This window comes from Hippocampus comes, unplaced genomic scaffold (assembly GCF_001891065.2).
Source record: "Hippocampus comes isolate QL1 unplaced genomic scaffold, H_comes_QL1_v1.1 scaffold185, whole genome shotgun sequence".
Lineage (NCBI taxonomy): Eukaryota > Metazoa > Chordata > Actinopteri > Syngnathiformes > Syngnathidae > Hippocampus > Hippocampus comes.
In genome coordinates this window covers 145,669-158,651 of record NW_017805931.1, presented here as the reverse complement: position 1 = coordinate 158,651, position 12,983 = coordinate 145,669, and the positions used below count along the sequence as shown (strand labels likewise).

At 53.5% G+C, this 12,983-nt stretch overlaps 1 protein-coding gene across 3 annotated transcripts in view; it reads left to right on the top strand.

The window, feature by feature from the left end:
* The first annotated feature begins 223 nt into the window (after positions 1 to 223).
* Positions 224 to 12,983, top strand: part of arhgef4 (Rho guanine nucleotide exchange factor (GEF) 4) — a 16,637-nt gene continuing 3,877 nt past the window's right edge. Inside the window, exons 1-7 of one of the 3 annotated variants that reach the window (XM_019889997.1) lie at positions 224 to 580; positions 2,192 to 2,725; positions 3,511 to 3,640; positions 7,792 to 7,940; positions 12,135 to 12,314; positions 12,453 to 12,656; positions 12,788 to 12,967. In XM_019889997.1, the coding sequence (XP_019745556.1) occupies positions 500 to 580; positions 2,192 to 2,725; positions 3,511 to 3,640; positions 7,792 to 7,940; positions 12,135 to 12,314; positions 12,453 to 12,656; positions 12,788 to 12,967 (1,458 nt within the window). In that variant the 5' untranslated portion in view covers positions 224 to 499. Of the gene's footprint in view, positions 581 to 2,191; positions 2,726 to 3,510; positions 3,641 to 4,218; positions 4,571 to 7,791; positions 7,941 to 9,198; positions 10,197 to 12,134; positions 12,315 to 12,452; positions 12,657 to 12,787; positions 12,968 to 12,983 lie in introns of those variants that run through there. The other 2 variants (XM_019889998.1, XM_019889999.1) reach the window with 2 other exon arrangements.

The following is a 12,983-nucleotide window of genomic DNA, read 5'->3' as shown; positions in this document are numbered from 1 at the left end:
ATCACCCAGGTTACGCCGTATTTGCAGCTGCAGCTGATTGACGGTTTTTGGGCCATAAAGTCACGTGTACGCAAAAATGAAAAACATGGATATGCTCCTTTTTGATCAATTCATTGGGCGTTCGGCGCTTTCTTCAACGGAGCGATTCGTAATGCCCTCCTGCACTTTACGCCACTGTATTTATAGCAAGGCATCTTAGTGTGTGTCCTCTTGAGAGATCACAGCGCGCATGCCTTTTTCAAGGTGGATTAAGCCGCTGTAGGAGGATCACAGAATTACCACGGAGCGACACGTTTGCTTTTTTCCTTGTGGACAAAAGAGCCTCAGTACAGCCGAAGGAGGAAGGAAAGGACCATTCCTTTCAAATTTGGAGCGTTGATGGAATGGGACCGACTGAGGACGAGAGAACGCTGCAGGCATGTCATATGGCTTAAGAGTGACAAGTCAGACTGAACTTTGCTTGTTTGGTTATGTGTGCACATGAAGTGTGAGATACACCATGGGAGCGGTGCTAAGCTGGTTTTCGACTCACGTTTACTTCTTGGTGCTGGATACAGCTTGCACATTGATCCACAGAAAAGTAAGTATGCATCTGTCTATCCATCTATATGCACACACACTGTAGGGGTGACTTATTTATTTTTACAACAAACATTTTAGGCTGAACATATTTTTTTCTTATAAAGAAAGTTGGGTAAAGCACTTTCAAGTCTACTTTTTTCCCCAAACTATTTTTCCTTGCTCAAGTGAAAGCAAAAGGTCAATCTAATTGCAAGTGAGTACATTTCTTTTGAAAAGGTTCTCGAGTACTGCAAATGGGGAAATGCGGCACAAGTCTCGAAGTAGGTCTGATTTAATGAAGCCGCACCTTATTTCATATCAACAAACGTGACCGTGTCGAATCATAAACGAGCTATCGATTTCCAACAGCGTACAATACCGAGCGGGCCAATGCAAAACAACCGGCAACGTGTCTGTCGGACACGTTGCTAGGCAACAGCGTTCCACTTCAAGCCTGGAGACGCAACGTCATCTGCCGGATGTCGCGGGTCACCGGCCCCCACGGCGGCGCACCGCAGCAGTGAAAAATCAAGCAGATTTCTCCCGTCTGCTTCCTTCAAAACGTAAAGCGCTCGACGGGGCTTGGCCAGAATAGATGACGTCGTTGACAAACAATCAAAGAGAGACCACACTCACCTCTTCTGGACTTTGCGGCGGCACTTCACCGGAAACACGTCAACTGAAGTCCGTTTCCAAACTAAAGGTTGCCTGGGCAGCTGTTTATACAGTACGTGCCTTCCTCCGTGCTGGCATCGTTGTGGCTACCGGGAAATGCTGGAGAAGAATCTTGGTCCATCCATTTGTCCATCCATCCTTCTTCCGCTCATCTGGGGTCGGGTCGGGCCTCCATCCGGGTCCGACTCCGAGTCCCTCTTGAAAGACGGAGGAGCTTCTCATCCCCGACCTGGACAAGGCACGCCGCACTTGATGAACGATCCAGCGAGATGAACATCAGGGCTTGATGGAGCTGACGCAACCGGCGTTATCTGTGGGGAAAAAAAAAAGACTCATTACTGAGGTTAGGGAACCAGACCTCGGACAGCACTGTCGAGTCTTTTCGTGCTTCCCTTTGGCAGTGCGGAATTGAAAAATCACCGGTAACTGCCATGCTATGGACACAAATGGATTCATGGCTCTGTTGCTCGAGATTGCTTTTTTTGTTGCACTCATGATACGGTGTCGCGAACCTCGCTGATAACTGACAGACTGGCGCTAAATTGGCCATTACTTTCCAAGCCGTAACCTTGGCACTGCCACGCAGCAGTTCGGCACACTGGAGAGTCGGTGTGGAGAAGCAGCACGTCGACTCCGAAGCTTTGTTCAAACGAGAGAGGGTATTTTGGGAGCGATAGAGCGCATATGCCGCATTTCCATGAAAAAAAAGGATTTGAACGGCGTCTATTTTCCATGCCGTTGTTCTCATGTTGCAGGGTGAGCTCGATTGCCGATTTCACAAGCTGTTCACGGTGACGTTCACGTGCATGCTTTTGGGACACGGAAGGAATCCCCGTCAAGTTCCTTCAAATACGCAACCGTCGAGTACATTTCGGCAGGTCGGCGCGGAGTCGAGCGGACGGGTCCTGTAGGGCACTAGCGCACTAATACCGCTTGTGTCTTTTTCCGCCCTCAGCCAAAAGAATGCCTCGAAGGACGCCCTCAACGATGTCAAGGATGTGGAAGAGATGATGCCGGCTTAGTTGACAAAGTCTTCGAAGTGAGCCCGAAAAGAACGACGGGAGGCTACGCTCGGGGACCCCGGAGCGACTCGAGGACGACTCGCACGCATTCGATTTCAGATCTTCGTCAGGAGTCGGATGATTCTCTGGATGCCCTGGTGGGACTCGAGAACGTCCACGAACACTTCTGCCCCCTTCAAAGTAAAAGCAGAAGGCTGAAAGCACTTTCGCTTCAGCACAACAACCGGAGGAAGGTCTTTGCCACGCGCGGGCTCACAAAACGCAAGAACAACTCGGGCCATTCTGCTCCTCCTTTCAAGTTCGGCACCGGAGACTCGTGTTCGATCGATGACCGAGGCTTTCCGAAAGCAGAGAACAAGACCAAATCGGCACGAAAGCAACAGCAATCAAGTCGCGATGGAGTTTGCGTTGACGTCGGTGAAAAAATGGAGCCAAATGGAAACAAAGCCGCGACCTTGAAGGCAAAGGTAACTATCACGCGCGCCGCAACGCCGGGAAAAGCTTTGAGGAACGTCATCGCCGCCGAAAAACGAGAGGCGACGGGCCAATCAACAAACATGACCTCGGGACAATCCAAAGGCGTTTCCTTTTTAGACGCCCACGCGTGGCAGTGCTCCGAAGGCGCATGTTCAAATGCCTTTGCGGTAGCTCCCCGCATTGGGATTTCAGCGATCCGGGAGACTCGGTGGGCAAAGTTTGGTTGGCGGGAAGTGGAGCCTCCTGCCCGGCGGCTCCACTTCCGGCACCCTCCTGCCCACAGATTGACGGACGGGCCTTTGTCCGCACGCGTCCGCGGCGTCTCCGCCCGGTCTCGAAACGTTCCGGTCTGAGCTTAGCTCTTTCGCGATCACTGGCTCTCAACGACGGTCTGAGCCTCTGGAACTCCGCCGGCGGCACAGCTCGGTCTCCAAGCCGACGACGTGGCCGATCTCGCCGGGTGAAGCTTTTCTTTCACCGAGCCGGCAGGGAGACTTGCTGGCCAACGTTTTGCGTCAACCGGCGTCATTTCTCTGGCGTTCCGATGCGCGCCTCCGCCTTTCTGTTTGTGGATTGGCTCGTCGCTGCTCCCTACCCTCATGCCCGCGACGTTTGCGGAGACTCCCGCTTGACCTCCGGCGGAGCCTCTCTCTCTCCGGCATCTCTTTCCTTTCCCGCTTTTCAGCATCGGCGAGCACGCACGCCACGCGGGTGACTCCGCAGAGTTGTGGAAACGGATGAGCGTCGTGACCAAATCCCTTTCTCCTTCTGACAGCCCAGAGTTCCCGCCGCACCCGATGAGGATTTTTTCTCTTCTTCTCGATGGCTCAAGGATCACGCTTTCTCCCGGAGCACCCCGATTGGTCTGGATTGTCTAGGCCGGAGAAGGCGCTTCTCAAACTTTTGTAAGTATCTGATCATTGACTCACTCTATTGAATTGCGTGCTGTGGCACGACGTCGTCGCCCAAATGAAGGCACGCCGCTCTCAATTGGGGCTCGCAGAAGTATTCGAAACAAACAATGCATCTACTGTACATCCACACAGTACGTAGATATCGCCGCGTGTATCTCTGGACAGTGCGGTCTGTGAATCTCCCCGAGGAAAGCTGCACCGGTCGCTGCCCCCTTGGCGTTGGTGTTTTTATGCGCGCACGTGCAATTGCCAGCCATTGACATCATCGAACCTCAGAAAACCCCTGCGAATACCCCGGTGATGTCATGCTATACCAGTTAGAGAAGGAGAGAGGGCAGTGAGAGTAGCAGTTGAGAGAGAGAGAGAGAGAGAGAGAGAGAGAGAGAGAGAGAGCAGTGTGCAAATAGGGTGGAGAGACACACACACACACACACACACACACAGGAGCAGAGAGCGGAATGAAAGCAAGGATGGATTGCTCCAACCCTCGTTCGACGCACGGGAGTAGAAATAATCAAGGCGACAGCTGAAGCTTACCTCAGCCGGCCGGCCGTGGCAGCCCAAGTCTCTCGTCTCCACGGCGGCAGACTAAAAGGACTCGTTCGGCCGCCCCGCTTGATTTTGCATCGCTCGCTACAATTCCCTCCCTTGGCGTTTGCGTCCGCATCAAAATGCGCACCCATCAAAGCTCAGAAGGGAGCGCGCCCCCGCCCAAGGACGCTTGCGGTCGCGGCAGCTCGGGGGAGTCGCCCGGCTCCGACCGTCGCGGAGCATCACTGACGAGCGCGAGTACGGACGGCGTGGCGGACGCCGGGCTCGGGGTGGCCGGACGTATCGGGGGATTCGATGGTAGCCTGAGCGGCACTTTGAGGGGTGTCCTGTCTCGCTATTGGAGCTTGGAGAGTCTCCACTCCACCACAGGTAAAGAAATGCTTTCTCTTTCCATCGCCATTCCGAACTTGAAACTTCACTTCCTTCTCGTCTCTTACCCGACGTGCGCATCATCATGTCAAAGAGGCTGGCGTGAGGCAGGCAACAGGTTGGCAAGTGCTCGTGAACTTTGAGTCTGATTTCGGAATAGATGGGGAGGTGGGGGCGGGTTTTGGGCCACACCTTCACACTTTGCAACTTTGGATCTCAAGGTGAACCTGATCTAAAATGGCCCGGACTCGATGAGGTCCTCGGTACACTCTCGCAGGCTGCGGTTGATCGATATCCCGCCATATCATGTCCGTACAGTGAACTCTAGGCTTATCCTTCTAGATCAACCTGCTTTCATCCACTCATATGATGCCATCGACGAGCTAACGGAAATGAGCGTAAATGTGGCGCGGCGACCCGCATGGTGTCGACGAAGAGAGCAAGATCAATCCTTTCCGAACTTTTTCAACCATGAACATGAGTTATAATAGAAAGCTATGAAGACAAGATCGGAAGGGATGATTTGCTTGAGAAAAAGAAAACAGATATGAAGCGCACTGACGGTTGAAAAAGTCTTTCCGAGAAGCGGTTGCGTCGACAACGAGTAGCCTCCAGATTGACATCGCAACAAGACTTGGCATTTGTGAAAACAATTTCGGTGTGGAAAATGAAGGGAGCGAAGGGAAGGGAAGGGAAGCGTGCCTCAGGGCGTCAATCAAAAGAAAAAAAATAAGAGGCTCTCTCAGATATAGGTCATGGTAGAAAAGCCACTCATCCTGCGTGACTTCATGCTCTACCGTTATTGAAGAGGACTCAACTTCGATGTTTTGGTTTTTTTTTTTCTCCAGCATCCCACATTAAAATGGCAACGCCAAAGGAGGAAAACATATTGATGTAAGACGTTCCCCAAAGCGCATACTGTACTTCCAAGTGTGTTTCCGGGAATCGGATTGTAAAATTGGTTTGAGTTTTTAGCCCGACATTTGACCAACTCTCCGGCCAGGGTACAATGCAGACATTATAACGTGGCGCGGCATGAAAATGAAAATGAGACGTGAAAAGAGCTGTCGCGGCAAACAAGACTCAAATATAGAAATGGATTTCCTACCCACGTGCCCTCCCGTATGCGTGATTGCTTGGAGAGCACCCAACGGCTTCCCTGAATCGATGCAGTTGTTGCGCGCGTACTGCAAAAATGTCTCCATTTCCTCCACATCATTTTGGTCAGTGAGGCGACAACGCTTCCCGCCGGCGTTTGGCCGTTTCTTCTTCTTCCGCGTGGCTTGTTGCCTCTGCTTTGCTAAAGTAGAGGCCAGAGTGCCCTTAAAGGCGACCAAGCAAGAAGGCAAGGACGAAAATCACGTAAATCGCGTGTCATAAAAAGACAAGGAAATCCAATGATGAGAACCACAGAAAAGATCGCTACGAATTCTGAAGTCTGAAAAAAAACCACGACTTACACAATGAGACAAACCATGGCGAGGACCAGGCATCTGACAGCCAGTTGTCGGCACGGCTCAGCCTTTAAAGGCGGCGGGAGAACGATGGCGATCAGAGGAAGTCTGCGGCTCTGGAGGGAACGCCCTCCAATCCCGCCAGTGAGATCGATCAGTGTGGCCGGGTCTGTGAGAAGACTTGACCCAACACAAAATAATGTTGATGTGGGCTTTATACCTGACTGAACAACAAAAAATGCACAGCGTTAAGAAGACAAAAGACTGAATGTTCATTGGATTTGAAGGGATCAAAGAAAAGTAGACAACGATAGACAACAGCGGTGGCTTGCTTGATCGGGAAACAGTAATGAAAAGACATTATTTCCGAGCCACAACACTCCATGAAACTGCAGAGCGACTAGACATTCCGGTCCAATGGGTCGAGAGGCGGACGGACACACTTACTCGACACTTTCCGGCGTGTTGGGTGCGCGCGAGACACGCGGAAAGACAAAAAAAATCATCTCCCCTCTAAAGAACACATCAAACAGTTGACGTCATTTCACAATCAGAAAAACATATTGACATCTTGTCACGTGGAGAACACTTGCGCCGCACGGCCGTTCACGCGACCCACCGGCGGCGGCATTCACATTCCCAAACAACGATATCGTACTCGACAAATATCATTCACATCATCAATCATCCGTCCAAATTTAACACCTAACCTGCTTCATGGTCACTAAAATAGTTAGCAATGACCTGAATATCGCCCGGGTTAAAATGCTAATGGCGGCGATATCAAGTTGGAAAAAGCGGCCCGCGCAGCTCAGAGACCATCCTCCTTCGCAGGAACGTCATCCTCCCTTCACTTCCCGGTCTAAGTCTCACTTGCGCTACGCGTTCCCACGGGATTTGATCCGGGCGCTACTCTTATAGTGACAGTGCGCTACGTTTGTTCCACAAGGCAGAGTTCACCACAAAAGTCCAAGTTTGGTTCGCCTGGTTCCGCACATGCACATATCTTCTATATCCTTTTTCTTCGTCCCACAACGTCCGCACGTTTGCCACAACTGCGAAGGCATTTGTTGGTGAGGGCCATGATGAGGCGCGACGGCAAGAGTATTTTTAGCTCCTTTGATAGGTGTCCACAAAGCGCGGGCGTTTTCAGAGGATGCCGGCCCCAATAAAACCCAATAATAGCTGCGTAAAATTAGATCAGCTTGCTTATTGGAAGCCCCCCCCACTTGGATCGTGATTGCAGCTTCCGTGTGCTTGGGAGGCTTCACTCTGGATACGAAAGCCCCTCCCAGCTCTGACACCATTCGAGAATCGGAGGACATCGGAGGCTAACATTGTTCCAAATGTGACCATTTATCTTAAGTGGAACAAATCGTGAAGCAAAATGTCATTGGAGTCGTCAGGCTCCGGCAGAAACGCTCAACTTCGGACACTTTCTTCATGCGCAACCCTAGCTTGATGAGTGGACGTCATGGGTCTTTTTCCCCCCATCGCATGGCGAATAGCATTGAGGGGGTGGGGGGGAATTGGGCTTCCCCATTGCCAGTGCAATTGGCTTGACGATGGCGTTCCTGCCCTTAAGGCGTCCTCGCTGAGCTCACTTTTTTTTCCCGCTCTTCCGCTCGATGGCCAAAAGGCTTTCGGCGCGAGTCCAGACCGGATGCGACGACGCTCGGGTCGTCACGCGCGCTACCGGCAATTTGGAGTCTCGGGCAAAGCCGTCTTTCTTTCCTCTGGTCCCATCCTCCCCGTTTGACTCCGCAGCGCCTCTGCCCGATGGGGGCTCCCACAAGTCCAGGTCCGGAGAAGAGCTGGGCAGCGAGGAAGACTTGCTGTACGAAGACTTCTGCGCTTCCGCTCACTGTTTCGGACATCCGGGAGGAGGCGGCGGGGAGCAGCTGGCTGTCAATGAGGTACTTTGCAAGAATCGTCTGCCGATTCTCCATCGTATTCGCCGCAAGCGAAGAAACTCAAGTCCGTCATCTTCGCCAACAAGTTTGTGGCGCGTCCGCCCTGTCGTCGTAGGCCAATCGCCCCTTTCAGACGCCCTGCGATCAGTTTTCAGTGACCCTCGGACCGTGGCGTTTGTCTTTCTTCACTGAAGACTGAAGCAGGGCCAAGGGGTCAACGTTGACACTTTTGTTTTGCCATTTACATGCCGCGTACATCTTGCGCGTGGAGCCGCACGTCCACAAGCGTTACGCGTCCACCCTGTCATAGTGAACTATTGATTGATCGAAATCCCTCGCAAATGTTTGCCAAAGAGTTCCCCGGTAAACTTGCCAACCGAGTCACGTTGCTCGTGGGAAGGTCTACCTCGCACGTGCTCGGAAAATGCTCACGTTAGCTGCGTGTTAGCGGGCTGGCCTATTCGCGGGAAGCGGTTGCCTGCTCGCAGTTACCGTCAGTCAGACGTGGGAGCTTGCGCAACATTCGCTCCCAACGTCGACTTCGTGCGATGAATTTCAAGTTCAACGTAAAATCTCAGATGTGGTTCGGTGAAACGGGTGACGACTGAAAGACACCTTGGGCCTTACTTTCCTGCCATCTAACTGCGCGCGCAGGTGCCATTTTCTGGCTTCTGGTAAACTATGGAAAAGTATAGAAATCGCCTTGACGCCGTTGTGGGGGTGAGCGCGGCGGGCTCCTTTCCCGGCCAGTCGAGGCGGCTCCCCTCATTCCCCATAAATTTGGCGCAGGTGAGGAGCGCTGGGAGAACCGCGTGCGCCTCGGAGACCAACGTGTGTCGTCAAAGCCGCTTGCGAATTTGTGACACCTACGACTCTTGCGAGAGCAAAAGACCTCGCCAAACTGAGGGAGGGAGAGACACCAATGATCCCTCTGTCGGTGTCCGATGTGGAAATTCAAGAAAGTTCCAGAAGAAGGAAACCCGTTGAGTATGGAGCTGTTTTTGATTTCCCTCATTCGATGCGCTTTTCATCTCATTTTTGCCGCAGTCTCTATTTTCTGCGCTACGCCACGGAAACACCCAATTCTCATCCAGGTCTGCCGGTTTGCAGACAACGGGCAACTGTCAGAATGGCGGGCAGCTCAATGCTGTTGCATCCCCGACGGGAGATTTTTTTTGGAGGGGGGGGGGCGTGGTTCTAGTCGACGACACGCTAAATGTATTGAAAGTGGACTTGTAGGTGATGGGGTGTTTTTGGATGACTATTTTTTTTTTCAACCCGCCCGTTTTTTGGGGCACGGCCTGGTTTCACGTCAAGACGGCGGGACACAAAAAGCGGTCGGCGAAGATTTCACGTTGAGCGGCTCCGTCGTCTCTCTCCTCCGTCAGCTCGGTCGGAGCCATCGATGCGGCTCTCTGCCCGACAACGCAGCCCTCCTCCCACCTCTCTTCTTCAGGGCTCGCTCAGGCGCAGCCTGGGCCGCCGCGCTCTCGTACTCTCTCTGTGCTGATTGGCTGCTGCCTCCGCAAGGGTGTGCGCAGAAAAAGAAAGGACGGCAAGGCAAAAGAGGAAGAAGGGCGATCCTGGAGGGCTCGGACGGAGCTTCTCCCGCCAGAGCACAGAGCCTAGCCTCCTTTTGACCGGGAAAAGCCTGGCGGGCGGGCGGGCGGGCACGGCCGGCGATCCTTTTTGGATTGGGGGCGGGGGTGTCCCCGCGATGGGAAGAGGACTACCGCCCCAAAACGAGAAGAGAGACACATGATGGACGGTCGCGGGAGATATGAGCAGCGACGGTCAAAACGCAGCATCCCCTTCTGCCGTCTGTCCTGATATTTTGAGCGTCCGGGGGGACGCCAGGAGAAGCGGTGCGGGAGGAGAGAAAAAAGGAGGGGCCGCCTCGCCGCCAAAGCCGCAAATAGTTCCGCAACGCGCACACCGTCGCCGAGCGGCGTCAAAGTGGCAGGAGGAGAAGAAGAGGCGGCGGCGGCCACAACCGGGAGGGGGAGGAGAGCGGCGTCGGGGGCCGACGGCAAAGGCGGACGAGAAGAGGGCCCGGAGCAGGCGCTGTGGTGCGGGGGCTCGGTGCTGGGGGGCAGCGGACGGAGGAGGCGCGGAGCCCCCAAGCCGCGGGAGCCGGAAGAGGCGGACGCCGCGCCACTGATGGCTCGCGGCGGCGGCGCTCCGGGGAGGTGGAGCAGGCAGCGGATGGGATTTGTCAACACCGTGCTGCGCTGCAACCTCCCTCCCGAGACGCAAAAAGTGGTCGTTTTCTTCATCATGATGCTGCTCATCATCATCAACGTGGTGCTCATGTTCCTGTTGGCTTTCCAGTAGGAGGAGGAGGAGGAGGAGGACGCCGCCCAAGTTCCCGAGCGCGGCGCCATAAAGGAGGGCCGGCTGCCTTTTTGAGGCAGCTCACCTTCCGGCTCTGATGGCTGTCCAAAATGGGGGCCACACGGCGCAAGAGAAACGCTTGGCCGACCCAGTCTCCTCTTCGCCCAGACATTTTTTTTCACTGGCAAATGCTCAATGTCCCTCCCAGGTTTTTGTTTTTTTCTTACCTGTTCAGAGCTGTTAAAAACAGAGTGCGGCCTCGTCATAATCAGGCCGCCCCCCCCCCCCCCCCCCAAAAAAAAAAAAAAAAAAACACCAAGCAGCGGCGAGGAAGAAATGTATTCACGTCAGAGTTCAGTGCACTGTTGTAACTATCTCAAGTTCATCTTTTCACATGTCCGCCGTTCTTTGCTGAAAAGCGCACGCGAGCACCCATTTGCTGTTTTTGTGCCCAGGCCGAAGCAAAGTATTCCGTTAGCGCCATCTCGGTGCAAAGAAATCATGTTGTGCTTTGCTGGCATCTTGTGGCATCCGTGGAACTACAGTGGGGCCCCGAGACCTGCCTTCTGAGGAGGTATTCCCCGTTGAAACGAATCCAAACTGCCGTACGACGACGACGACTAATTCATTTGGATGTGTTTTTTCTTCGGAAATTGCTGTCACGCTTCCAAAAAAAAAAAAAGAAAAAAGTCCTAATATTGTCCTTCTGGCGAAGGTAAACTGGCGGTGAGCAGATGAAGTCAAGTTGGCTGGCGCCATCTGGAGGCGGGGGGGCTCAAGTGCACTCGGATCTGCACTTGATGCTTGCGTCTCGGCTGTGCTGAGAGGCACTCGTATCTCAAGGCGTCACTTAATTTTGAAGTGATGCGAGTACCTTTTTTGCGGTGTGGGGGGGGGTGCTTTGCCTCCATCTGGTGGTCTGGATGATGAACCTTGCTACGTTTGTTTTTGCTAACATCAAACATGTTTGATTCATCTTCTGCCTCTTTCTATCTTTCTGCCTTTGCTCATGTGACAAAATGTCACGGCAGCTCACAAGAGAGTGCGCCCGTGTCCCCAAAAAATTCCAGGCCTGGCGTTGAAATACATTTTCAAAGCCAAACGACACATTACGATGGCGGCACTTGCTTCGCTCAGTGCGCCAGAAGGGGCAGCGGGACAACAATGCCTCGAGCATCTGACGGTTCCCGGCCAGCCGGAGCAACCCTCTTAATGGCCACGGATATCCCCCCCCTCCCCTCCCCCTTTCTTAAGACCACATGGGGGTCATTTTGAAGGAAGTGGATGATGCCTCCAGAGGGGAGTTACAACAACAAAAAACATTGATGCCAAAAATGATGGCATTTTTCCGACACACCTCAAAAGAAATTCCACCGAAACCAGCCTTCCCAAGCAAAATCCCAATTCCCATTTTCAAAGACAGCGCAAGTGGGCCCTCTTTTAGAACGTGGAACAATCGCCGCAAAGCATTTGAAAGGTTTCTCGGAGCTCTGCTCACGTCCACTAATTTGTCTCCGAGCGCTGACTAAGTGGTGACTTTTTCTCCCAAGATGAGCGAGACGCCGTCGTACTTGTGTGACTCCCGGAAAAGAGGAAACCGAAAATGAGTTCAGACTTGATTTCATGTCTCGAAACAATAAAAACAAAAAGAGAGTTTGAAGCTATTTGTCTTCTGTGGTCATTTGTGAGCAAATCAGAAATAGGGCCAACGGGGGGGTTGAATGTCATTCTCTTTTCCTTATGGTGCAAATGGATTCAAAAAAGAAATCATCCAGTGAGCCAGTAGCGGCACATTGAAACGAGCCATCCCATCAAGCGATTGAGTCAAGGTGAACCGATTTCCCTCGGGACGCTTCCCCGCAGCTCATCGGCGACGGCAACGTGGTGTACGCCGAGGCGCTCTGGGATCACGTCACCATGGACGAGCGAGAGCTCGGCTTCAAGGCCGGCGACGTCATCCAAGTGGTGGACGCCACCAACAAGGAGTGGTGGTGGGGCCGCATCGGAGACAATGAGGGATGGTTTCCGGCCTGCTTTGTTCGGGTGAGTGAGTGAGTCCTGTGTGTGGGGGGGGGGGGGGGGGGGGGGTGCTTTCTACTGTGAGCGCAAAACTCGAATCCAGCATGTCCTCGTCTCCGTCTCGGCTCAGATGCGATCTATTCTTCCCGACTCCCCTGCTAGTTGCGCGTGAACCAGGACGAGCCCGCAGAGGACTTGAACGCCCACCTGGAGACGGACGAACGGGCCGGGGCCAAAGAATGGCCGGGACTCGGATCGTACTCGGGACCCGGGCTGCCCGGCAAGGAGCAGATGAGGGCCAACGTCATCAAAGAGATCATGAGCACGGAGCGAGATTACATCAACCACCTGAAGGACATCTGCGAGGTCAGCTTCATCGTCGGAGGGGCGGGAGGGGCGGGAGTAGCCCGCCGGCAGGAAAAGCGCAGCGCTTCGGCGCTCTTCCAAGCGGCTCCTTTCACGCTCGGCGATGGCCATTTTTTTTGTTCGTCGCGCAGGGTTACATCAAGCAGTGCCGCAGGAGGACGGACATGTTTACGGAGGAGCAGCTTTGCAGCATCTTCGGCAACGTGGAAGAGATCTACAAGTTCCAGAGAAAGTTCCTGCGGATCCTGGAGAAGAAGTACGACAAGGAGCAACCCCACCTGAGCGAGATCGGCCGCTGCTTCCTGGAAGGCGTAAGCGCGTCCGGCG